General features: G+C 43.6%; 1 protein-coding gene across 1 annotated transcript in view; it reads left to right on the top strand.

Moving 5' to 3' along the window:
- The window catches only part of Antxrl (ANTXR like), a 47,319-nt gene extending 19,511 nt beyond the window's left edge, over positions 1-27,808 (top strand). The window contains exons 10-18 of the mRNA XM_048807593.1: positions 1,658-1,752; positions 2,034-2,104; positions 3,988-4,069; positions 10,739-10,879; positions 12,308-12,334; positions 13,452-13,556; positions 22,259-22,339; positions 27,380-27,467; positions 27,576-27,808. Of these exons, the coding sequence (XP_048663550.1) occupies positions 1,658-1,752; positions 2,034-2,104; positions 3,988-4,069; positions 10,739-10,879; positions 12,308-12,334; positions 13,452-13,556; positions 22,259-22,339; positions 27,380-27,467; positions 27,576-27,808 (923 nt within the window). The remainder of the gene's footprint in view (positions 1-1,657; positions 1,753-2,033; positions 2,105-3,987; positions 4,070-10,738; positions 10,880-12,307; positions 12,335-13,451; positions 13,557-22,258; positions 22,340-27,379; positions 27,468-27,575) is intronic.
- Positions 27,809-27,911: the final 103 nt, after the last annotated feature.

Here is a 27,911-nt window from a genome sequence, read left to right as displayed (position 1 = left end):
AGACAGAACCCACAACCTCCTTTTACCCCTGGTGACAGCTCAGCTGCTACAGTGAACTCTGGCCCAGGTAGCTGGGTCCTGGCCTCCCTGCCCTCGACAAGGATTTTCCATGGCCACAGGCTGTTGGCGGCAGAACCGTGTGTTCATCCATGCTCTGCTACCTGTGGCACCAGGCCTGTAGCAAAGTGTGGCCTAATATGGATAGAAATAGCACTGTCAGGACTGTTGGGAGACACAGAGGCAGTGACTGGATTAGCACTTGGAAGCTGATGGGTCCTAAGGACAGTGGCAGGTCCTGATATTTGCACTTTGGTTCTTGGTTCAACATTCCCCCAGCCCTTGCTTGTGTTGGGCAAGTACTAAGGGGTGGGGGTGGACTCAAGGACCCCCATTCTCCCATATGGCCTCTTCTGCTTCTGGTTTAAAGCAGCCCAGGTGGCTGGTGCCTGTGTGTCATTATGTGCCCTGGACACACAGGCCTTGGCATCTGAACAGTTAGGACAAACCCCATGTGGGGATGTGAGATGTCACTCCTTCTCCTAGCAGCTGTACCAGTGTGATAGATGTGTCCAAACACAAGCTCAGCCAGTGACCTGTTCACTTACTGGCCATCATGTGCAAGTTGCCACATACAGAGGGACAGTCACTCACATGGGAATCCCAAGGCAGAATCCTTAGAGCCAAATGACACAGAACAGATCAGTTCTCAGTTTCTCCTGTGAGAATCAATGCATCTGTCAGAGAGTCTGATGAAGGAGGTCAGGTGAAGAATAAAGTCCTTGGTCAACTGACTTGGGGCATCTCAAGTGCCATTTTAGACTGGAATGAGTCAGACATGGGTCAGGAGGTGGCCGTGCAGGTGAATAGGTCTGGAATCCTGACTCCTTTGCAGCTGGCCATGCTGCTTTCCTCTCTGTTCCCTGTATTGGCCTCAGGAGAAGGAGGCTACACCCTGGTAGAAGGAAGTGCTCTATGCTATACAGGGCGGGTGGTTGTGCTCCTAGGTATTTCAGGAAGAGACAGGGATGAGGGATGATGTTCTGGCCTCAGGACCCACAGTTGGGAATGGACACATCCTGTGAGGAGACCTCCTGGGGAGGGTAGGGGCCTCTCCTGTGCCACACCTGTGTTCCTGCCCTGCTTCTAGGGTCTCCACTACCACAGGCACAGAAACACAGGAAGGAGGAGGAGAGTCCCTGAACATTCAGGAGCCCCACAGGCATAAGGCAGGGCTTCTTCAGCCTGTGCATCAGAGCTCCTCTCTGCCTTCCATACGGGAGGGTTGGCTCAGTACACAGCCTGGGGCCCTGCAGCTTAGGAAGCACTGGAGATTTCAGGGTACGAAGACTTCCTCTGAGTTGGACCTTATGCATGCACTGGCTTGGGCTATAGTCATGAACTTTTTGGATCAACTGATGGGAGGAGGACCACCAAGTGTCCAAGGGACAGCTCAGCCGCTTCTGCCACACCAGATGAGGATGTGTCCAGAGGGACCCATGGATGCTGGTTCAGACGCAGCTGCTGTCTCATTAGAGCCCCTTGGGAGTCATACCTTGTGTGGGGTGGACCCCCATGAACAGTGATCGGAGGGAATGCAGCCCTCAGCTCTTCCTCACTTAGATATTTTAATGTTTTGTTTGTTTGTTTGTTTTTCCAGAAATCTATGAAGTAATTATTACTGGACAAGGTTTTCATAATGCAAAAAGTAGGGACCAGGTTATTTGTAGATTCCTGTTCTCAGACAACATTCACGTGGGTAGGTAATGCCTCATACCACCAGGTTACACATTTATTTTACAACAGAGCCCCATCCCTCAACCAGCCAGTTCCCAGTCCCTGCTGACCATTCTCAGTGGGTATTGTGTGGTTAGAGGCAGTGTGGACAAGTGGAAGGAGATACCTGCTGGGATGCACGGCCACCTCTCCTTTTATCTAAATGGGAAGTAATAAATCCTCAGCAGCCAAGAGTGTCTTGGAGTAGGGATTCACACCCACCTCCACAAGGATGAGTTTGTGCTGGGCTGTCCCCACAGCAGCATTTGCCCTACAGTGTCCTCAGCTTCCTTGCCCTGATGGCCGATGACCTGAGCTCAGGAGACTTATGGTAGGAAATGTAGCAGCATCTAGACTCTGGACCTAGTCAGGTGCAGTGAGCCTCCCTGGGCCTTCATTCATTCCTTCAATCAGAGAATAAATCAAAGACACTGAAACCTCAAGACGGCAGGTACAGAGCTGGCTGCCCATCTTGGCTCTCACACTTGACTACAGCCAAGGAGGTGTAAAGAGGATTTAGACTCAGGGCAGAGAAGATTCCATGGCTACAAGTTATGAAGCAATTCCCAGGCTCCCAAGGAAGGAAGGAAGGAAGGAAGGAAGGAAGGAAGGAAGGAAACCCTATTTCCTCTTCAGGTTTTCCCATCTCAGATGACACCACCATCCACCCTGTTCCTCTGGTCAAAAAAATCCCAGTGTCATCTTTGATTTCTCATAGCTCTATCCTCACACCTAAGAAATCCTGCAATGGCTGAATATCAAGAATCTGTACATTCTCCTAAAAGATCCATCAGATGTGAAATAAAGCACAATTATTTTTCCAGGTCCATAAAAACCACCCCACTCTTGGCTCACTCCTTCTCAACCCAACAAGCTCAGTAGTTCATGCCTCAGGGCCTTGGCAAATGTCAGTCCCACAGCCCAGAACACTCTTTCCTCCCTCTGTTCACTGGATGTTCTTTGTCTGGTTGGTATGAGCTCCTCAGAGAGCACTTGCCTATGTAAGTACCAAGAATTGTATATGAATTTAAAGCACCTACCACCTACTCTCATCATTCCCAACACACACTATCTGAATTCCCTGACACCATCAAGAGTGTTTTTCATCATGTTCCAGATATTGCATCAATTCATGTGTGAATATTTTAGTTTTTTAAAGGGCAAATTATACCTCTAGAAAAGGGAATAGGTCAGGCATAATTAAGCAGCCACCCCCACCCTGCATGCCCTGTCCTTTCCTCTGCTTATCAATGGCACAAAACTTTGCACTATTTCCCATTAATGTTCCCTTACTCTCATTTTGTTCAATGTCCCCTGCAGCTCCTAACAGGAGAGTCCTTGAGAGTAGGGGCTCTTGCTGCCTGTTCCTGTTGGAGAAATGAGTTCTGCTCAGTGCTGGGCAAAGAATGTGCTCAGCAGATGTCTTTGAAAAGAAGGCAGGCAGAGGGGAGAGGCTGGGACATGGTCAAAGTATCAGCTCTGCTTACTCAGGGCAGGCAGAGCATGCCGGGGTAGATGAACAGGTCTGTTGACATTCTCATGTCATTGTGTTTTAGATAACAACCCCACGAGTATGAGCAAAACTTCCATAATTTGTCCTGGACCAATGATAACACAACCTAATCAGTAAGTGCCCTGCTTGGAGGTCTTCGGGTGGGAGATCAGGTGCTCAGTGTTTACCACCACTATGTGTAGAGAATTTGGAATGCCCCCCTCTACCTGGAAGCATGCCTATCTCTGAGTGGGAGAAGGGCATCTTCCCCACCTTTCCTTCTTGGTGACCTGCAAGGGGTTTAGGAATACACAGTGGCCCAGGATCTGCTGAGGGCAGGATGCATGAGACAATGTGCCCTAAGACTTGTACCTTTGTACCAATTTGACTTGCAGAAATAAGATGACATATTCTGTAATAAAATCAAGGATGGTGACACCATGCAGAACTTTCTGGTCACTTAGCCTATGGCCATGATGACATCAGATGCCATGAGGAAGAATCATGGTCTGACCCACAGTCCCCTTGAAATCATTGCTGAGGTCTTTCTCCTCATGCTTTGGTCAATGAGCTCTCAATATCTACCTCTGTACTCCTGGAGATCTTAAATGCTGGGATTTCAGAGTCATTTTCATGAGGATTTCTATGGGCTATGGTTTCTCAAGGGCCTGAACTGAGTCTCTCTGGGCTGGTTCTCAACATCTGTCCTTTCTGTGCATTAGGGAGGTATTTGTTGAAGTCAGCTTGAACAATGGTCTCAGCTTCATTGGGAACCAACACAACATAACCAGCTCTAACTGTATTGTAAGTACCTGGGTGGGGATGCAGCCCCCTCGTGCTGCCCATGCCCCTGTTCTAGATGCCAATGCACCCTGGGCAGAGGGTACCAGATAGGCCCAGAAAGCAGCTTGGGCAGACAGGTTCCTCCAAATTCCAGGTGGGCCAGTGTGGGAGCCTGGAAGGTTGCCTGTTACATGCTAGAGTCTATGACATCTAGGGTGCCCACCCATTCCATGTGGGAATGCCTAGGCACAGGGATCTGGGTGGTTCTGCCAGCTGAGGTAGGATGTGTGTGTGCACTGAATTGGTGCCTCAGTCGTGGATGTGATACCAAATTCATTCTGAACCTGGCCTTGAGGCCTGCTCAGTAGCCCTTCAGGCATGCCTGGGTCCTCAGTCTCCTCTCTGTCCCAGCTGTCTCCCTCTGTGAGCTCTCTCTCACCTGCAGTGCACACCTCCTCCTATCCCACCCCACTGTGGTTGCAAAACAGCTACCAGTTGTGTGTGGCCTTCTCAGCTCAGCAAGAGCAATCTGAAAATGAGGGTGTTACCCACCCAGTGTGTCTTTTCTGAGCTTCACATCATGCCAGCAATGTAGCCAAATGTAGGATAATAGGAGGCCTGGAAAGAGGAGACATGTGCCCACCATGTGCCCACTTGTTGTTCACCTGTAGGTACAATCTGAGTTTGTTAGGACCCTACAGGTTTGACAGCCCTCCCCAAGGTCTGTCTTGGCTTGTTCCTGCACATCCATGCACAGATCATCAGGCTGAACTCACACATGTGCTCATCAGGAGACCACCTGTTCATAGCCCTTCCTGAAACAGGCACAGATAGGAAAGAGCACAGGCACAGCCCAAGTGACCCCAGCCAAGCCAGTGCCCATCACTGTCACTCTGCATGTTGCTTCTCCTTTCAGCCATCTGTTTTCTACCACAGGCCCCTCCCCTGTCACCCCTCTGTAGCCTTCTCTCTAAGCAATCACTTGACTCTGGACAGTGGAACAGGCTGTGTGCCCACAGGGTAGCCTGGGATCCCTGAACCAGAGTGATCAGCCCCCATTCCTTAAGCCCCATGTGGACCTTAGTCTGAGTGAGGACATTCTAAACTCTGTGAATTCACAATTACCCCTGGAGGAGGGCTGCTTCTTCCCTTGGTTAAAGATGTGCTAGCTGAACCTCTGAGAAAGGAATTGGTTAAAGAGTCCGTAAGTGTGGAGAGGCCATGGGTTGACAGATAGCTGTTGCCTGTTCCTGCTCTTGGGCCTATATCTTTCTGGGAACCCCTTTATGGGCATCTGTATTATTGTGGTCTTTACAAAGTACTTTTTTAAAATTTACATATGACAGCAGAATATATAACAATTCTTACTATACATATAGAGCATAATTTTCCTATCTTTGGTTGTATACAAAGTTATATTCACACCAATTCATGTCTTCATACCTGTACTTTGGATGATAATGATCATCACATTCCACCATCATTATTTACCCCATGTCCCCTCCCTTCCCCCTCCCACCCCTCTGCCCTATCTAGAGTTCGTCTATTCCTCCCATGCTCCCCTCTTCCTATCCTACTATGAATCAGCCTCCTTATATCAAAGAAAACATTCAGCATTTGTTTTTTGGGGATTGGCTAACTTCACTAAGCATTTTCTTCTCTAATTCCAACCATTTTCCTGCAAATGCCATGATTTTATTCTCTTTATAGCTGAGTAATATTCCATTGTGTATACATGCCACATTTTTTTTTATCCATTCATCCACTGAAGGGCATCTAGGTTGGCTCCACAGTTTAGCTATGGTGAATTTTGCTACAATAATAAACATTGATGGGGCTGTTTCCCTGTAGTATGCTGTTTTTAAGTCCTTTGGGTATAGACTGAGGAGAGGGATAGCTTGGTCAAACGGTGGTTTCATTCCCATATTTCCAAGCAATCTCCATACTGCTTTCCATTTTGGCTGAACCAATTTGTAGTCCCACCAGCAATGTATGATTTTTCCTGTCATCCTCGCCAACACTTATTGTTGTTTGTCTTCATAATAGCTGCCATTCTGACTGGAGTTAGATGATATCTTAGAGTAGTTTTGATTTGCATTTCTCTAATTGCTAGAGATGATGAACATTGTTTCATATATTTGTTGATTGATTGTATATCCTCTTCTGAGAAGTGTCTGTTCAGGTCCTTGGCCTGTTTGTTGATTGGGTTATTTGTTTTTTTTTTGTTTGTTTGTTTGTTTGTTTTTGGTGTTTAGCTTTTTGAGTTCTTTATATACCCTAGAAATTAGTGCTCTATCTGATGTGTGAGGGGTAAAAATTTGCTCCCAAGATGTAGGCTCTCTATTCACCTCACAGATTGTTTCTTTTGCTGAGAAGAAACTTTTTAGTTTGAATCCATCCCATTTATTGATTCTTGGTTTTAATTCTTATGCAATAGGAGTCTTATTAGGAAGTTGGAGCCTAATCCCACATGATGAAGATTAGGGCCTACATTTTCCTCTATTAGACACAGAGTCTCTGGTTTAATTCCTACGTCCTTGATCCACTTTGAGTTTTTTGCATGGTGAGAGATAGGGGTTTAATTTCATTTTGTTGCATATGGATTTCCAGTTTTCCCAGCACCTTTTGTTAAAGAGGCTTTATTTTCTCCAATGCATGTTTTTGTTGCCTTTGTCTAATATAAGATAACTGTAACTTTGTGGTTAGTCTCTGTGTTGTGTGTACCATTGGTCTACCAGTCTGTTTTGGTGCCAATACCATGCTGTTTTTGTTACTATTTGCTCTGTAGTATATTTTGAGGTCTGGTATAGTGATGCCACCAGCTTCACTCTTCCTGATTTAGCTATTCTGAGTCTTTTTTTTTTCCAGATGAATTTCATGATTGCTTTTTCTATTTCTATGAGGAATGTCATTGGAATTTTGATCAGAATTGTATTAAATCTATATAGTGCTTTTGGTAGTATGGTCATTTTGATAATATTAATTCTGCCTATCTAAGAGCAAGGTAGATCTTTCCATCTTCTAAGGTCTTCTTTGATTTCTTTCTGTAGGGTTCTGTAGTTTTCATTGTATAGATCTTTCACCTTTTTCATTAAGTTGATTCCCAAGTATTTTTTTAGGCTATTGAGAATATGGTAGTTTTCCTTTCTGAGGATTTGTCACTGATATACAGAAATGCCTTTGATTTATGGGTATTGATTTTATATCCTGCTACTTTGCTGAATTAATTTACTAGTTCTAGGAGTTTTCTGGTGGAATTTTTAGGATCTTCTAGGTATAGAATCATATCATCAGCAAATAATGCAAATTTAAGTTCTTCTTTTCCTATGTGTATCCCTTTAATTTCTTTCGTCTAATTGCTCTGGCCAGCATTTCGAGAACAATGTTGAATAGAAGTGGTGAAAGAGGGCACCCCTGTCTTGTTCCAGTTTTTGGAGGGAATGCCTTTAATTTTTCTCCATTTAGAATGATGTTGGCCTGAGGCTTAGCATAGATAGCCTTTACGATGTTGAGATATGTTCCTATTATTTGTAGTTTTTCTAGTGTTTTGAACATAAACAAGCGCTGTATTTTGTCAAATGCTTTTTCTGTGTCTATTGAGATGATCACATGATTTCTATCTTTAAGTCTATTGATGTGATGAATTACATTTATTGATTTCCATATGTTGATATGTTACATCACTGGGGTGACTCCCACTTGATCATGGTGCAAGATCTTTTTTATACATTTTTTAATTCAATTTGCCAGTTTTATACTGAGATTTTTTGCATCTATATTCATTAGAAATATTGGTCTGACGTTTTCTTTCTTTGATGTGTTTTTTCCTGGTTTTCGATTCAGAGTGATATTGGCCTCATAGAATGAGTTTGAAAGTGCTGCCTCTTTTTCTATTTCCTGAAATAAATTGAAGAATATTGGTATTAGTTATTCTTTAAAGGTCTTGTAGAACTCAGCTGTGTATCCAGCCAGTCCTGGGCTTTTCTTGATAGGTAGACTTTTGATGGTGTCTGCTATTTTGTCACTTGAAATTGATCTGTTTAAATTGTTTTATATCATCCTGATTCAATTTGGGCAAGTTATATGACTATAGAAATTTGTTGATGCCTTCGATATTTTCTATTTTATTGATGTTTTCTATTTTATTGGAGTACAAGTTTTCAAAATAATTTCTAATTATCTTCTGTATTTCTGTAGTGTCTGTTGTGATATTTCCTTTTTCATCACATATGTTAGTGATTTGAGTTTTCTCTCTCCTTCTCTTCATCAGCATGGCTAAGGGTCTGTCAATTGTATTTATATTTTTAATGAACAACTTTTTGTTCTGTCAATTTTTTCAATTGTTTCTTTTATATCAATTTGATTGATTTCAGCTCTGATTTTAATTATATTCTGTCTTCTGCTGCTTTTGGTGTTGATTTGTTCTTTTTTTTCTAGGATTTTGAGACATAATATTCATCATTTATTTATTGGCTTTTTCTTCTTTTAAGGAATGAACTCCATGCAAGGAACTTTTCTCTTAGAACTGCCTTCATAGTGTCCCAGAGATTTCAATATGTTGTGTTCTCATTTACCTCTAAAAAATTTTAATGTCCTCCTTGATGTCTTCTGTAACCCATTGTTCATTCAGTACAATAGTCTCCAGGTGTTGGAGTGGATTTTATTTATAATTTTATCATTGATTTCTAATTTCATTCCATTATGATCTGATAGAATGTAGGGTAGTATCTATACTTTTTTATATTTGATAAGAGTTGCTTAGTGGCATAGTATATGGTCTATTTTAGAAAAGGATCCATGTGTTGCTGAGAAGAAAGTGTATTCTCTCATTGAAGGATGAAATATTCTATATATGTCAGTTAAGTCTGAGTTATTGATTCTATTATTGAGTTCTATAGTTTCTTTGTTCAGCTTTTGTTTGGAAGATCTATCTAGTGATGAAAAAGGTGTGTTAAGTCACACCAAATTATTGTGTTGAGGTCTATTTGACTCGAACTTAAGAAGAGTTTTTTGATGAACGTAGATGCTCCATTTTGGGGGTCATATACATTTATAATTGTTAAGTCTCATTGAGCAGTATGTAGTATCCTCCTTTATCCTTTTTGATTGACTTTAGTTTGAATTCTACTTTATTTGATATGAAGAAGGAAACCTGTGCTTGCTTCTGCAGTCTATGTGAGTGGTATGATTTTTCCCAACCCTTCACCTTCAGTCTGTGGATGTTTTTTTCTTTTTCTATGAGATGAGTCTTTTGGAGACAGTGTATTGTTGGGTCTTTTATTTTTTTTTCATCCAATCTGCTAATCTATGTCTTTTGATTGGTAAGTTTAGGCCATTAACATTCAGGGTTATTATTGAGACATGATTTGTATTCCAAGTCATTTTTGTTTATTTTTGCTATTTAATGTGACTTGGTTTCTCCTCTGAATAGATTTGCCTTTAGTGTAATATCTCCCTCTGCTGATTTTCATCATTGTTTTTCATTTCCTCTTCATGAAATATTTTGCTGAGGATGTTCTGTAGTGCAGGCTTTCTAGTTGTAAATTATTTTAACTTTTGTTTATCATGGAAGATTTTTATTTCATCATCAAATCTAAAGCTTAGTTCTGGTGGATATAAGATTCTTGGTTGGCATCCATTTTCTTTCAGAGCTTGGTATATGTTGTTCCATGATCTCCTGGCATTAAGGGTCTGGGTTGAAAATCTGCTGAAATACGAATTTGTCTCCCCCTATATGTGATCAGATTCCTCTCTCTTGCGGCTATTAAGATCCTATCTTTATTCTGTATGCTAGGCATTTTTATTATAATGTGCCTTGGTGTAGATCTGTTGTAATTTTGTACATTTGGTGTCATGAAGGCTCTTATATTTGGTTTTCCAATTCATTCTTCATGCTTGGGAATTTTTTTTGATATTATGTCATTAAAGAGATTGTGCATTCCTTTGGTTTGAAACTCTGTGCCTTCCTCTATCCCAATAACTCTTAGATTTGGTCTTTTGATTCTGTTTCATAATTCTTGGATGTTCTCTTCATGGTTTCTAGCTATCTTCACTGTATGGTCATCTTTATTTTCCAGGTTGTTTACTTTGTTTTTATTATCTGATGTTTTTTCTTCCAGGTGATCTAGTCTTTTGGTAATGCTTCCTACTGAGATTTTTATTTGATTTATTGTATCCATCATTTCAAGTGTTTCTGACTGTTTTTTTTTCCAGAGTCTCTATCTCAAGAGAGATCGAAGTAATCTTTTGCTGCCTGTATTTGCTTTCTTACCTCTTTGTTGAGTGATCAATATTTGCCTGTATTTGCTCATTCAGGTCATTCTTTAATTCACAGATCATTTTCTCTCATCTCTACTGAGAGCCTAGGTCCCCTGAGGACTGGTGTGGGCTGTACAAAGTACTTTATTGTCAGCGGCCGTGAGCAGTGGGGGCCAGATTCATCAGACATGAGGCTTTAGGGACTTGTTTTTCTGGGCTCGGGGCATTCTTTCATCAGGACCAGAGGCAGCAGGGTCAGCATCTCTCTGTGTACCCACTTATACCTTATCCTATATGCTCCCTGAAGGTCAGACAACCTGAGAACTAAAAGTGGGACAGATAGGAAGCAGGGGATGGGCAGTCAGGAAGAAGCCATCAAGTCTTTCCCAGGGCCTGTGCAATAGTGCTGTCAGGTCCATTCTTCTCTTACAGGGTACACTGGGCAACTTTGGAGCTCCTGTCAGCACCACTGTCAGCACCACTGTCAGCACCACTGTCAGCAGCACCGTCAGCAGCACCGTCAGCAGCACCGTCAGCAGCACTAACACTGCTGTCACAGGCATGAATGCTGATGTAAGAAGCGATGTTATAACCACTATCAGCAGCTCTGCCAGATTCTTTGTCAGACATTCTGTCACTGGCACTTACAGAATGAATTCAAAAGTGCCCTTCGACAAGCGCTTGCTTGCTTTGCTGCCACTTTTGCTACTGATCCCACTGTTGGTGTACTGTTGCTGGAGATACTTCTTCAAAGTGAGTATGCCCACCCACACAGCCCTGGGCTCAGGCAGAGGTCCTACATCCAAGGCAGTTGCCCATGAGCTCTGAAGCTATCACAAGATCCAGTGAAGGCACAAACTGACCTCACATTCCCAGACTCTAGACACAGCTGGTTCATATAGGGTCTCCTTCTAAGGCTATTAGAGTTGGCCTGGGAACCCTACATACTGGTTTCAGGCCTGCCCTGAGACCTTGAGAGAGGACACCCAGAACCTCTGAGACCAGGAGCAACTCTCAGCAACTGATCAGGTCTTGGATGAACAAGGACCTGGGGCTGGCCTTTGTGTCAGAGGAAGAGGAGGAGAGGGACCCTGTGAAATGCACATGGCCCCAAATGCAGAGTGATGCTGGCCAGGGAGTTGTAGCAACCTCTGGGCCAGAGGAGCTGTTAAACCAACATGGATCTCTGCACCTTTGTAGTGCCTTCTGCCACTTCTTCAACTTCCATGGCTGAGTGCCAGTGATTAGAGGACCATGATGGGATCCAGAGGTAGAGAAAGGAAGCAGGTATCCTCCTGGCCATGGGGAGCTCCCAGACCTGAGTTCATTCAGGGCATGAGAGGGAGATGTCACTCTAAATAGGATGCAGTCAGTGTCCTGAGTACAGCAAAGCAATAGCAAAGGACTGAGACTGGCACCTGGGGGCATTAGGGAAGGCAGAGGCTCTGGAGAGCAGGGTTGGAAGGAACATCACAGAGAACTAGAGAATGGAAGCAGAAAGAGCTGATGTGGGAAGGACAACAGCCAGCACAGGGCAGGAGGGTCTTCATTGTGCACAGTGGGAGCAGTGAGCAGAGAAAGCCTATGACTATCCCAAGGTGGGGAGGCAAGTGAGGGCACCAGAGACAGAGAGGATCTCCAGAGGAAGAGAGGCCAGAGTGTGTTCTGGCTCCAGGTAGGTTCTGGTTAGATGTGCAGCACTCCAGCAGCTGAGCCTCTCTAGGGGTAGGCTTCTTGGCCTGGCTCATCTTCCATAACCCTTCTAGGAAGCATGAGACACCCATTGGGTCAGGTGGAGCCTGCTAGGCAGAGCACCATAGGCACAGGGAACCCCTGCCCCCCACCACACACACACACATACACACACACACACACACACTCACTCACCAAAGCCATGTTCCATTTCTTTGCTCCATCCCAGTGTCCCCTCTGACTGCAGAGCCCAGGCAGAATCCATGACACCCCCTCCAGTTCCTGATTTTTGTCTGTTTAACATTCCAGGATATCATGAAGCCACTACCAGAAAAGGTACCTGCAGGTTTGAATCATGACTTTGTTACTTACCTGAGAACAACACTGACCTTCAAAAGAGGCATCATGAAGCCTGTGCCCTGGAGCTCAACCTACCTGGGGAAAGACAATGGGAACAGAGGGTCAAAGAGGGATCTGGGGAGGACGTTGACTAGGTTGATATCACCCATACAACACCCCTCCAGGCACCCAGAAATTCTTAACCATGAATCTGTGCTACAAAAATAGTGCCTTGAAGGCATATTCAGAAAATGTGATGATTTCTACTAAAATAAGTGGGCTTTTTGTGGGACTCAAAGGACTTACTGTAGAATGCTGAGTAATCAGGGAGCCTTTTGCAATAGGAACCTCAAGTTTCAGGTGCTCGTTCCCATCTCCAGACTCTGGAGGTTGGTTTGGCTCCTTTAAATGAGTCTTCATCCCTGTCTCCTGGCAGGGGTGAGGGTGGGTCTGGGTCAGGGGCACCTGGGTCTGGAATGTGGTAGGAAGCTGGCCTTCCTGTCCAGATGGAATCTGTACTGGCTTCAAATTGGCCTGGGAAGACTGCATCTGCACCTGCCATACCAGCTGGAGTGACAGGCATCTGCAGAGGCAGGGCCACTGAACAACATCCTTCAGGCCAGGCTTCTTCCAGCAAGGGACTATCTGAGAGCTAAGAACACAGAAGTGAGGTCAATGGCAGTTTGCAGAACAGCCAGATGTGCAAACAGGGGGACTTTTACTGTTCTCTTGTGGCGTATACTCCCCTTGGTGTGGGATGCTATTCACTTGTCTTTTCTCTTTTGGGGAGGGTACCAGGGATTGAACCAGGGTACTCAACCACTGAGCCATATCCCCAGCCCTATATTCTATTTTATTCAGAAACATGGTCTCACTGAGTTTCTTAGTGCCTTACTGTTAACTGAGGCTAGCTTTGAAATCTTGATCCTCCTGCCTCAGCTGCCCAAACTGCTGGGATTACAGGTGTGCACCACCATGCCTGGCTCATTGGTCTTTTCATGTACCCCAAAACATTAGTCAAGTGGCCCCAAAGTGCAGGGTCCCTGTGCCAACAACCACATGTCCAGCTCCCCAGCACCCAGACTATGATGCAGAAAGGTATTTTCCTTCCTAGGACCCAGAAGAAGATAAACCACCTCCTCCACCACCTCCACCACCTATAAATACATGCCCCACAGTGATCGTCTCCTGTTGTGGGTGTGGACCCAGAGCAGTAGAGGTAAGAGGGGCCCATCAGTGGAAGTGCTGTGTCCCCCACATTAGGAAGGACTTGACTTTGTGGAACTGTTCACTTCATGCCACAGAATAACCAGAGGCCCAAAACTTGTGGCTAAGGAAGGCAGTAAAAATGAGGGTTCACCCCACGCCAGTTTACTGTTCCATCAACAAGGGTTCTGTTATTAGAATCTGGAATTCTGGACTATGGCCAATAGTTAACTTCTGGCCAGCCTCTATCTTCAAGAGACTTAACCCTGGAGAAGTGGGTTTTGTTTCAGATTCATGGTCCATGGTAGGTAAGACAAGAAAGTGACAGAGAGACTCTAAGTTTAGGGACAATACAAACAAAAAGGACCAGTGCTTCCCACCATGAAAACTCCAGAAATGTCATTGTCCCCAGACAGGCCTGACTCCAGGCTATTTGTATAGGGCAAAGGAAAAGCACAACCCATTGACTCTACAGCTCACTAAGATAGTATGACAAGAGTCACAACAGGAAGAGGCACAGATACAGACCCTGAAGGTCATCAAAAGTTCCCTGTGCAGGGGTTGAGCCCTAGGATATAATGTCAAAGCCTGAGGAGCCCTCCTTAGCCCAGAAGTGTCAGGGCCCATCTTGGTGAGGAAGAAGCAGGCCAGGCAACAGCCTTGGGCCTGGGACAGGGGTGCCGCAGTCTGGCTGGGCACAATCAGGAGCCACTTGTCAAAAGAAACTAACTTTATTTTTAGAACCACACACGCCAAACAAAACAGCCTCTCAGGAAAAATCCTCAGAGCCTCAACTGCCACCACCGGCTTTCCACAAGCCTCTCTCCCCCACACAAGCCTCTCTCCACCTCCCACAATCCTCCTGCTCTTGAGGCCGATTGGCTGGGTCACGTGGGCGGAGCCAAAAAAAGTCCCCCAATGAGCAGCTCCGTGGTCTGAAAGGGCAGGGAAACAGTCCAATGAGCATCACCGCAGAGGAGCCAATCAGCTAGATGTTGCTGGGGCCGAGGAGCCAATCAGCTAGATGTTGCTGGGGCCGCTGTGAGCCAATCATCAGCCGGCAGCTGGAAGTTTGCTGGCAGCTGGAAGTTTGCTGGGGCCCCTTCGGCTGTGGCTCTCAACATCTCCCCCTCTCTGTTTAAACAACAAGCATGTGGCTTAGGGACCGTGCCTGCCTTAGGTTGTCCAATAGTACATATGGTCCTTAGGTTGGTACCATTGCAATTGGATCTTACCCGTCACTGACTACCGGTCCAGTATACAGCCACACCTGTGGAGAGGTCTTTGTACCAGCGGGGGGGTGAGGTTCTTTGCCTCACCTCTGTTGGCCCCCAAATTTTAGCTGGACGATCATGACAAGCAGAAGGGAGGAAGATACACCAAGCCAATTGACGGCTCCTTTTGGAAAAATTGTACCACCGATGACATCATCAGCAAAAATACCCCAACACTACCACAAGTCGCTGCACCAACAGATAGTTCACAATGCATACAGGTGAGCTCACAATGTGTCCAGGCAAGTTCTGCAAGCAGTTCAGTGATGGCTATTGTAGAAGCTGTAGATTGGTTTTATCTTTGACTTCACCAGCACTGGGATGAAGATAGGAATTCTGGCAATAATGGCTAAAGAAAAAATTATGTAACATTACAGAAGGCACTAAAAGAAAACAATTTTCTTAACAATTTACATTATCTTTAAGAGAATTATTAAATATAATGAAAAGGAAAGGTGAAAGTAAACAAACAGATCTGTTAACCTTCTTTTGTGTTCACATATTAAAACAATCTTTAACAGCTGTTTACCCAATTAAATTAAACCATTTAAATCACGTGAATTAAAAAAAAATATTTGGATCCATTTTATCATGAGCGCTCATCATATATGATATATGGACATACATACATTCAAACATATAACACAAAACACAAGTGTGCACACATAATATAATACATACAACACATAACATTATAGTAAAGGCCTTATAACTTTTTACAGGTGAAATCTCCATTGCAATGTTTAAAAACTCTATAGTCAAAAAATAGAACTGATCAGCAAAACATTAACCTAGGTCTGTATGAGCTCAAAAAACAAAATAGAACTTCATGATATGGCAAAGGGCAATAATAAAATAGATATTGAAAAAAGCATCCTGGTTCTGTTGCAGATGTAAGAATAGCCAAACTGGAGTTTTGGATATCAGTTGTTATGGATTTGAGCCAAATCATCTTCTTTTTGGTCTGTAGAAATCGCTTTAGTTAATCTTTCTGGAATCCAAATCGGCTGCTGTTCTCCCTGTGGAAACACATAAACAGACCCCCGACTCCAGACAATCACTGGGTCAGGACCTTGGTTAATCTCTCTGGAATCCAAATCGGCTGCTGTTCTCCCTGTGGAAACACACAAACAGACCCCCGACTCCAGACAATTACTGGGTCAGGACCTTTCCATTGTCCTGTTAGAATATCCTTCCAAAGTACCTTGGGCTTATGTACATTTTTTGGACACATATGCCTTTCCGCAGCACTAAGTCCTGATGAATCCAAATTTAAAAAGTTTAGAGTAAAAAGGGTTATTTTAAGTTTATCTTTGGGGAATATATACCCCTTCCCAATTCCTTCTTTTTGCTTTAATAAGTACATTTTAATAGTTTGATGAGCTCTTTCAACTATGCCTTGTCCCTGTGGATTGTATGGGATTCCTGTTATATGAGTAATGCCAAATGTTGAGCAAAATTGTTTAAAAGAGGTAGAAGTATAACCAGGGGCATTATCTGTTTTTAACTGTTTTGGAACACCCACAGTGGCAAAATTTTGTAAGCAATGAGCTATAACATCTTTAGTTTTTTCTCCGGCATGAAGGGAGCCCATCAAAAATCCAGAAGAAGTATCAACTGTAACATGCAAATATTTTAATTTTCCAAATTCTGGCAAGTGTGTGACGTCCATCTGCCAAATATGGTTAGGTATCAATCCTCTAGGATTGACTCCAAGATTAACTTGTGGTAAAAAGGTCACACAATTTTGACATTGTTTTATTATTTGTCTAGCTTGTTCCTTAGTTATTTTAAAACGCTTTTGTAAAGTATTAGCATTGACATGGAACTTTTTATGAAAATTTATAGCTTCTTCTAGTGTAGAGAAAATATGTATGTCATGTGTAGTTTTATCTGCTAAATCATTGCCCAAACTAAGGGCTCCAGGCAATCCTGTATGTGCCCTGATATGTCCTATAAAGAATGGATCTTTTCTGTCCCAGATTAGACTTTGTATAGTGGAAAGCAAAGAGAAAACAGTAGAAGAAGGGGAAATCCTACCAGCATCTTCAAGAGATACTATAGCATTAACTACATACTGACTATCAGAAAATAAATTAAATACAGAATCTTTAAACATCACAAAAGCTTGTAAAACTGCATTAAGCTCTACCTTTTGAGCTGATTGTTTGGGTACTAAAAATGTAAAAGTTTGATCAGGGGTAACTACTGCTGCTGTACCATTATTTGACCCATCAGTGAATATATTTGGAGCATTCATGATAGGTGTTTTTCTTGTCATTTTTGGAAAAATTACAGGATGCAATGACCAAAAAGACAATAAAGGATTAGATGGTAAGTGGTTATCAAATGAAACATTAGATTTGCACATGATTATTGCCCAAGTATTTAACTCATTAGCTAACTCATCAATTTGATTCATAGTATATGGAGTAATAATTTTATTGGGAGAAATTCCAAACACTCCCTTTGCTGCTTTTATTCCTTTGAGTATTAATTGTCCTACAGCCTCAGGATACCTAGTAAGAATAGTGTTAGGAGAATAAGATAAATGTATCCATAATAATGGACCTTCTTGCCAAAATACTCCTGTAGGAATATTTTTTGTTGGTAGTACAATAAATAATAAAGGCAAACTTATATCAATTCTATCCAAATGCATATTTTCCATATATGTTTCAATGATTTTTAATGCCTTTCTTGCTTCAGGCGTTAACATTCGGGGTGAATTTGGATCTGATGGACCTTTTAGGATATCAAATAAAGGTCCCAACTCTCCTGTTGGTATACCTAAATAAGGCCTTATCCAATTTATGTCTCCTAATAACTTTTGAAAGTCATTAAGTGATTTGAGTTGATCTACTCGTATTTGAATTTTTGGTGGACGGACCATGGTTGAGGATAATAGAACTCCTAAATAATTAATTGGAAAATTTAATTGTACTTTATCTATTGCTATCTCTAGATTATAATTTTTTAATAAGTTTGTAAGTGTGGCATAACATTCTAGCAATGTGTTTTTATCTTTGTGTGCTAATAATACATCATCCATATAGTGAAATATTTGTAGTTCAGGATTTTGATTTCTAAGTGGCTGGATTACTTTGTTAACATAAATTTGACACATAGTTGGGCTGTTAGCCATCCCTTGAGGGAGTACTTTCCATTCATATCTCTGATCAGGACCTTCATGATTCAGTGCAGGGATAGTAAATGCAAAACGTGGACTATCCTCAGGATGAATTGGAATTGAAAAAAAACAATCTTTAATATCTATAACTAAAACATACCAGGTTTTTGGCAAAGCAGACAATTGAGGAATCCCTGATTGAGCAGGTCCCATAATAACCATCTCATTATTAATGGCTCTTAAATCTTGCAATAATCTCCATTTACCAGATTTCTTTTTGATGACAAAAATGGGAGTATTATGGGGAGATACAGAAGGTTGTATATGTCCTTCTGCTAATTGTTGTTTGACCAGGTCATGGGCTGCTTGTATCTTTTCTTTAGTCAGGGGCCACTGAGGAACCCATACTGGTCTTTCTGATTTCCAAGTAATTTTTATTGTCTCAGTGGCCCTTTCTGAAAATCCAACCCATGTCTGTCTGTTCCTTGATCTATTTGTATTGGTGCTGCTATACCTTGTTCTTGTTTTTCTAATCTTTTTCCTTTCCTAAAACCTTGTCTAGTCATAATAGTGGGTGCATTTTGGTTGATGTTATTTGTTAATGTCAAACCTAATTGATCTAGGACATCTCGTCCCCATAAATTTACGGGAAGATGATCCAATACATATGGCTGTATAGTTCCTTCACATCCTTCAGGATCCTTCCAATCTAATACCATTGCACTTCTATGGGGATTAGTCGCCACTCCTAGGCCTCGAAGCGTTTGAGTGGCTTGTTGTAATGGCCAATGTTTTGGCCATTCTTGACGAGAGATGATGCTAAGGTCTGCACCTGTATCCAGTAGCCCATTAAATTCATGTCCTTGAATATTTAGTTTTAGCATGGGGCGAGAATCTAAATTTAAAGAAAGCATAGCCCAATCTACACCTGTGGAGCCTAATCCCTTGGAACCTCTTTCTACAGTACGACTGGAAAATTTATCATGTAGGCTGGGTATTATTAGTAACTGTGCTATTCTATCTCCTGGTGAAATTACTGATATACCCTTTGGAGAACTGGCTATAATTTTTATTTCACCTTCATAATCGGGATCAATTACCCCAGGACTTATCATAAGTCCTTTTAGAGTAGAAGAGCTGCGTCCCAATAATAAGCCTACTGTTCCTTTGGGAAGAGGTCCTTTCACCCCTGTGGGAATGATTTGAACTCCCATCTCTGGAGTTAGTACTGCTCTGGCGGAGGCGCAGATGTCCAACCCTGCGCTCCCTCTGGTTTGTCTGATGAGGGATCTGATGGACAATGTGTCCTGGGCACTACCCTGATGGGGTTGCTGGGTTCCTCCAGTGCTCCGTATATTTGTGGTTTTGGGCCCCGGAGCATTGGGCCCCCCTGTCCATTTTTTGGCAATGGAGCCCGATGCCTTTCTCCACGATATCGTGGATAAACACCTGGTCCTTGTTCGTTTTTTGATAATGGAGTACCCTCTATGGTGGTTTGAGAACGGCATTCATTAGCCCAATGTCTCCCTCTACGGCATCGTGGGCAAATACCTGGTATTCTACTCCTTTGATACCTAGTTTTGTTAAACCCTCCTCCAATGGGGCAATTCCTTTTAAAATGTCCTGTTTGTTCACAATTGTAGCATGTTCTTGGCCTGGCATCTAAAGCCTGTTTTACTGCAGCTGCCACAATTTGCCCTTGTTCATTAATGTCTCTGGCATCTAAAGCCTGTTTTACTGCAGCTGCCACGACTTGCTCTTGTTCATTAATGTCTCTACATAATTTAATATATGTGTTTAAATCTTCATGTTTCCATGGTCTAATGATATCTCTGCACCAACGATTCGCTTGCTCATAAGCCAGGTGTTTTAGTAATGGCATTGCTTGTTCTGTATTCCCAAAAACTCTGGTAGCTGTTTGAATAAGCCTATCTACAAATTCAGCATAAGGTTCATTAGCTCCTTGTATTACCTTAGATAATTGACCTTGTAAACCTCCATGTCCTTGTAAAGTCTTCCATGCCTTAATTGCATCTGCAGCAATTTGTGCGTATACACCAGGATCATATGCAATTTGTTGCTGCTGATCCTCATAAGGTCCCTTTCCTAACAACATATCTAGATTTCTCTGAGGATAACCAGCTGCTGCATTTCGCCTAGCCGTCTCCTTGCAAAATTCCTCATTGGCAACCTTCCATAACAGGTATTGTCCTCCATTTAGCACAGCTTTACACATATTAGCCCAATCTGCTGGCGTCATGTTCAAGTTGTTAATGGATTCGACCATGCTTACAGTGAAGGGTGCTTGAGGACCATAGGTTGTTACAGCCTCTTTTAGCTGCTTCACTGTTTTGAAATTTAAAACTTGGTAAAATCGCTGCCCTCCTGCCTCAAATACAGGGCATGTTAATATTTGAGATCTTGTCTCAGGATCCCAACTATCAACTGCGGGGGTTGGGGACCTCCCAGCATATGGAGGTGGCCTTGTTAGTTGGACACTTACGTCCTCTGGTGATAGAAAGGTGTTAGTAGCAGTCTCCTGTTGTAACTTTCCCCCTGATGGCTTTTTCTGTTTTACACTTTCTTTCTCTGTCTGACTAGCTTGAGAGGCCTTCTCTTTTACTTGAATCTTTTCCTCTGTCTGACTAACTTGAGAGACCTTCTCTTTTACTTGAATCATTATGTCTTCTTCTTCCTCTACCATTGTCTGAACTGAAGGCTTTGGACTAAGCAAACAAGATATGAACGTCCACAATGGCAATGTGCCAACTGGCAGAGTCCCTGGGCTTTTCTTTTCTATTCTTTTTAAATCTTCACCATGATGGTTCCATTGTGATATATTTAACAACTCCTCCTTAAAAAGCCATGGGCTACATTTTTGTATTGTATCAACGTATGCCCTGATTGTTCTTGATTTTACTGAGATGCCTCCTTCCTCTAACAATTTACTTAACACTCTTTCAGTTTGTTTTTTACTAATTTCTGATCCCGTATTTCTACTATAATACAACTCAACAAGATAACGCCTAACAAAACTGAAACTGAGTGAAACAAAATTGGAACAACACAAAATCATTATAATAGCCTCCTGAAATGTCCATCCGTCCTTTCTCCCTATCTGTTCCTCAGATGTGAGCGGTTTTTCTTCCATCTTACACATCTCCAGGGACAGGCAACTTAAAACAAAAGTGAAACAAAATAACAAAAGAAGAATCTTAAAATGGCTACCCATCCTCTTGCCCTGCCCTCAGGGGCGAGCAGTTCACTTACCCTCAGTCGCTCCCCGTGCGAGCCACCAAATGCCGCAGTCTGGCTGGGCACAATCAGGAGCCACTTGTCAAAAGAAACTAACTTTATTTTTAGAACCACACACGCCAAACAAAACAGCCTCTCAGGAAAAATCCTCAGAGCCTCAACTGCCACCACCGGCTTTCCACAAGCCTCTCTCCCCCACACAAGCCTCTCTCCACCTCCCACAATCCTCCTGCTCTTGAGGCCGATTGGCTGGGTCACGTGGGCGGAGCCAAAAAAAGTCCCCCAATGAGCAGCTCCGTGGTCTGAAAGGGCAGGGAAACAGTCCAATGAGCATCACCGCAGAGGAGCCAATCAGCTAGATGTTGCTGGGGCCGAGGAGCCAATCAGCTAGATGTTGCTGGGGCCGCTGTGAGCCAATCATCAGCTGGCAGCTGGAAGTTTGCTGGCAGCTGGAAGTTTGCTGGGGCCCCTTTGGCTGTGGCTCTCAACACAGGGGTACACAGGCTCCCACAAAAATGGTGTTGAGGAAGGAAGAGAACCCAATTACCATTGGCTTTGTGCTCCTCCTCCCTGGTTCTGCCTGTCTTGATTGGATACATTACTCCTCCCGGGAGCTTCTAGCCCCTCTAAAGCCTCACAGGCAGCTGAGAAGCCAGGCCTGCAACTCCCCTGAAAATGGGCCACAAAGAAGCCAAAACATGCTCTCCAGAGGACAAGGCCACTACTGATGGTCTGTTCCAGTCTGCAAGGCCTGGGCCTACCCACCCAGGGACAGAGAGGCCTGAACTCCAGAGGCCATGTGCTTTAGGGCCTTCCATGGTTCAAGGTCTCCTTCTGGCCTCCTCACTGCCTTCCTCTTCTCTCTGTCGAGGTCTCAGGTACCTGCTCATAAGAAGGACATTGATACCACTTTTCTACCCAATCCCTGTGTGCCCCCCAAATTTAAATCCCCTCCTCTTCCTGGAGCTCCTTCTCAGGACCCAAGGCCCACCACATGTTCCCTTTTGAGGACGTCTGCTTGCCCACCACATATCCCTCTCTACATTTGTTTTTCAGGGTGATCCTGACTCCTGTTGCCAGTATGTCTACCCAAGCTGCTGCCCAATGCCATTGACTTGGTATCATCCCAGGGACCAGGTGAGCCAAACATGGGGATGCTCCCAATGGGAAGAATGGCCACCATTGTGGCCCTTGAACAGTTGCCCTTTGGTACTGTGCCTCATAGCCTCAGAGCCATGACTGAGCCTATGCTAGAAGGAATGCCTAAGACATGGGACAGGTCATGTTTCTCATGAGTTTCCCTGACAGTGTCTGTGCATGGCCCCTGTGCAGTCCTCCTGCTATGCACTAGAGACCAGCAGGGCTGGTGGATGTGATTGATAGTGCTGCAGGGCCAACCCTGACCCTTTTACCAGGTGTTAAATCTCTGGCCTTCTTTTATCATCTGGTGACATAGGGAAAAAAACACATCACTTAGTTGTCTTCCTTGGAATGATACAATACGGATGGCTATTATTTAGTGAGTCATCTGGTGGGCCAAAGGTGAGCCTCAGAACCTTCCCTGTTTTCATCGTCCCAGTAACTGTACAGGAAGTACTAGTAGATTCCCAGTTTGCCTTTAGGGGCAAATCAAAGAAAAATTGAGTGACCTGTTCCATGTTCAAAGTCTAGGACTCAGAGAGTTGGACTTGAATTTGGGCCTGGTTCACTTCCTTCATTCACCCAATTCCCTATGAGGTCAGCTTTATGACCTTGTGATGGTTATTCTCAAGTCACTAGAAGGCTGCCTTGATGAGGCCAGACCCTTGAGTTCTCTTCTGACTTTCCTTGGGGCTCATGTGCCCAGACCCTTCCCCCCATTCTCGAGCCTTCTACAAAGAGAAAGTTAAGGGCCTGGAGGATGATAGTCAGTGCCCAGGAACTCTGTGACTGCAACTCAGGTAATACCACCTGAATGGAGTCAAACCCAGCCCTCATTGGCTAGGCGTGTGCATATTTAGTATGTCCATGCTGGCCGAAAGCCTCTGGATACTGTTGATAAGAAGTGAATGAGAAGGCCTCTGTTGCTGGCTGACATGTAACAGAGCATAACTTGGTGATGGAGCCTCTGGGGCTCCCCAAGAGATTGTTCCACTCAGTGTCTCTGAAAAAAGGCCATCAGGCCAAGCCAAGGTTGGCACAGATGACCATTCTCCATGTGCTTTCTCATGGAGCCTCTCCACATTGCAATTGCCCCCATGCCCACACAGACACTCACCAGTCTTGTGCTCTGAACAAGAGGAGACACCCACCCAGAGAAGTTCACTCAGGTAGGATGGACAGAACTAGATGGACAGCTGTGAAAATGAGGTACCTCAAGAAGAGGGAAAGCCAGAGGCCAAAAGTGGACATAGGAAAGAAGCCAGAAATGTCCTCCTGTCCAACAAGGTGTGAGTATGAGCAATTCCAGTGATCAGTCCTGTGAAACAAAAATTTGGAGGACAGTGGCCAAGTGATTGTATATAGAGAGTTTCCCATCTCTGCCCTGCCTCTCGATTGTCATCTCAGCATGTCCAACCTGAAATCTTATGGGCAGGAGGGTCCATCTTGTGACACTAAGGTCAAAAATGTACACAGCCCAGAGAAGGCCAGAAAGTTTCCCACAGCCACCCAAACAGTCAGTAGAAGCATCTAGAGTTATGTGAAATCAACCGCATCTCTCACCTAAACCCAAGGAAACCCATAGCTATGCCTTATAGAAACCCCCTTATGGCTCTCTGCCACTGTCCATTTTGACATAGCCCCTCCCAACCACAGACCCACTGAGTGCCATGTAAGGCTTCTGTTGAGTTCCACGTAGTTAGGGATGTTGGGAGGAGTTCCAGGTCTCTCCTTTTAAGCTTTCAGTGTACTGGTCCCAGGGCTTAAAGTGAGCCAGCCAATGAAGTAGATGAGTGGGTGTCAGGTGTGACCTACAGTCCTCTATAGGGCACAGGCAGCCTTCAGCCCCAATCCTGCATATACATGGCCCAGCCTGCTTGGCAGGGTCAACCAGGTTCCTCCTTGAAGTCACTTGGCAATGTATTATCAGGACATGGCCTTCTTGCATAAGCAGAAAGAGAGCCCTTGTTGTTGGGAACCTGAGAGACCAGGTTCCTCCTAACTGACTTTTCAGGTAGGATAAGTGATAAAGTTAGGATAAATGATTTATCCCTATCTTAGGAGCTCAAGCCCAGGTGTGATGTTTGGCAGTATCAGTCAAGGGGCCTTCCCAGGATAAGTGCCAGCTATCTGTCATTGCAGGCCATCTGTGTCCTTTCATCTCTCTTCCTGATATTCCTCTCAGGGCTTCACAAATGCCCTCTTGCAAGGTTTGGCAGGAAGTGGAATCAGCAGGGTTAGAGTCCTGACAGAACTGGTGGTGCCCTCCCTCCACCCACATTCCACCCAGAGGGAAGGCTGTTTTGAATCTCCCCTTCCTGACATGGAAAGGCAAACAGCCCTGGGGAGATGAATGAGCTCAGCAAGTTAATGAATCTGTTCAGATGGAGCTGGTCTTGAACTCACAGGAACTGCTATCTCCTAAAGTCTCATTTAGTTGCTTTTTTCAACAAATCCAGACATTTTTGCACTTCAGCACATCATAACCCAGGAAATTCTAAAATGGCTCAGTTTGCCCTAAAATTTGGCATTTTCATAGTGAAAGCAGTCCATCTTGTTTACTTTCCACTTTTGTAAAATAAATGTGTTCCTCTGCCCCAGAGGAACTTTTCTAATTGTGACCCCTTTGAGATCAACTCACACATACATACAAAATGAAGCAGAAAGATTCAGTCCAGTTTGTTAATCTTAAGCCAAATCCTGCATCCCTTTAAGGGTAGGATTCTCTTCCTTCTTTGCCTTAGGTGGCAGTCATTACACAGGTAGAAAGTGTACCTCCTAAATCAGGAAAATCAGGCCAATGTGAAATCTCACTCTCGCTCCCTGAATAGTATACCTACAATAATGGCACAGGCTTTCCAATGAACACATGTCCTGTGCCTGTCACTGAAGGAGGCCTGTCAGGATCTGGATCTCATCTCATTCTCACAGCAGCCCTGGAGGGATAGGAGCTGTATTGACATCGGCACTGTTTTAAGTACTCTCCACAAACTGAGGCTTAACCAAACCAGCCACTCTATTGTTGGAAGGAAGCTACAGGCCCTACAAAGTCAAGTAACCAGGTCACAGCCACGCAACCATGAGGCAATAGGGCCAACACCCAATGGCCTGACTCCAATCTATTGGCCATATATGTGACTCCATCTTTGTCCTTGGAAATGGTTACTAGTCTGCATTTTTCAATGGTGGAAACGACAGTTGTGATATTTAGTGATGGGCTCAGCATAGCAGGGTTGCTAAATGGTATGACTAGGTTGTGAAGTGACCCCAGAGTAGGCTCACTTTCAAGTCCTGGCTCCTCTCCATTGTCATGTTATCAGGGTGATCTATGGAGACATCTAGAAAATGGATCTTTTTACAGTACTAAATGTGATAGATGCAAATCATTTGTGAATATTCATATCTTGATTTTTTTAAGGTCACTTGCTGAGCTCCTTATAAATTTGAACTCATCTGTTTGTGGATAAAGCTGTTGTTCTGGATAGCAGTGTAACTTGATAATGAATGGGCCACAAGATGCATTCATGACCAAGGGATTACTGCATTTTCCTTCTTATTTTACCTATGGATTGAGGTATACCAAGGGAGTGATGAAGCTGGGGTTGGGCTCTAACTGCCCAGATTCATACATAACTTATTGTTGTCCTGTAAGTCAGTGCTTTGTAGAATTCTCACATTCTAATAATGCCTCACCACCCTTATACATACTTGTTGCTCCTTAGAAATACCAGGAAATCTAGAAATATTACAAAAATTCTAAAGCACTGACAGTGAGTGCTGTTAACCAAATATTTGCCAAACACTTTGTGGAATGTCCCATTACTGTGGAGTGGCTGAGCCAATGTGAGCAATATTATATTGCTGTCTTGGGTCTCTGCAATCAACAGCCAGAGAGGGAGACTTCTCGATTCTAGACACCTCTCTCCTCTCATTAAGTCTTCCTCATCAATTCACGGACAGTCTCTGCAAATAATTAGACTCCAGACTCTGCTGTTTAGAGACCCCTGTCTCCTCTTCATCAGTACACCTGCTGATCCATACCTCTGCACTAGTGACCTGGGGGCCTGCTCTTGAAAAAGTCAAAGTCTTCCCACAGAAGGTGTTGAACACCAGGCCTATAGTGATTGTTCATCCTCTGGAGTAAATAGAGAGAAAAAAAAAGAGCTATAAACAAACATAAAGGAATTTCTTATATTCATAGGAGAAAAAATACCTATGCGTAAGTATAACAAAAATGTACTTACCTACCATGAAAAAAAAAATCAAAAAACTAGGCTGTTTGCAAAAGTAGATTTGAAAATATAAAAACTTGAACTGCAATGCTGATTTTTCCTCAAGGAATTCATGAACATAATACTACTGTACTGAAAATTGGAAGGAAACATTCTTAAGTAATTTGATCAAAATGATTCTAAAATTTACCTGAAATTCTACATAATTAAGAATAGCTAAGGAATTTTTGAAAAACAACACTGGGGAGAGAATATTTGCCTTGATCCTACCCTAAAACTTTAAGCTCCAGCAATTAAAATAACTAAAGCAATCTCCAAGCAAAGTAATTCCAGGACCAAAAACAGGTGTGGCACCAACACAAGGTTAAACAATTGTCCTTGCACAGAAGTATTTATTGTGTAAAGGATTTAAAAATGTATGAGATGTTAGGCATCTAGGCCATTGATTGCTATGAAGCTGCTGTATTTGTGAAGTCATTAATTTTAAAGCTTTGTTGCAGGCTTTACACAAAGTTGTGATTCTGGCAGTTTTTAGTGATAGCTCTTGTTAATCAGGCACATGTACATGAAATCTCCTCCTCCATAAACTCTCAACTTCTTGTATCATATCTTTCATTTTTGTTAGAGGTTGACCCAAGTGACTCCATTTTGAATATGATTTGATTTGATTAACAGAGAGCATCAACAAGACCACTCTGTCATTCCTGACTGGTCCTGACTCCACTGCCTTAATCCACGCAACTGAAGTCTTCTGGCCCAATTCCAGAAGCATCTCAGTGACTTCTCTTTCTTTTCTTCCCTACAGAGGTACAACAACATTGTCTTGATGAAACCTCGTGTTGGACGGGTCCCCTGCAACTCAAAGATCGTCCTGCCACCCCTTAGGGAATACTGTCAGTTCACACAGGCACCCTGCTCCCCAAAGAGCTGTCTTGCACCAAGCAGGGAATATTTCCCTGCCCCACAGGAACTGTGTACCTCAGGGGTCTGTCTTCAACCAGCTCGAGAGTGCTGCTCCATGCCACATACACCGTGCACCCCAAGGATATGCATGCCACCCAGCAGGGATTGCATTTCCCTCAAAAGCTACCCTCAGTGCCAGCAGCCCCCACCTAAGTACTCCCAGTCTTGCTTCAGAATACTTCCCCTGCTCCCTCCCTCTGCCCGGAAATCTATAGACTCCCTAGGTCACCCTCAGAACCCTCGCCCTACATCTAAAGGTCCCAAAACCTAAAATTAAGAGGTCTTTGTTGCTGAATTAGACACATGTATTGAGTCTTGGTTTATAGTGCAAAGGTGTTGGGGTTTGCTGCTGATCAGTATAAGTGTGTCACCTG

The sequence above is a fragment of the Marmota marmota genome, unplaced genomic scaffold (assembly GCF_001458135.2).
Source record: "Marmota marmota marmota unplaced genomic scaffold, marMar, whole genome shotgun sequence".
Classification (NCBI taxonomy): Eukaryota; Metazoa; Chordata; class Mammalia; order Rodentia; family Sciuridae; genus Marmota; species Marmota marmota.
Note: the sequence above shows the minus strand (reverse complement) of the source record. Positions and strands in the feature narration are given on the sequence as shown.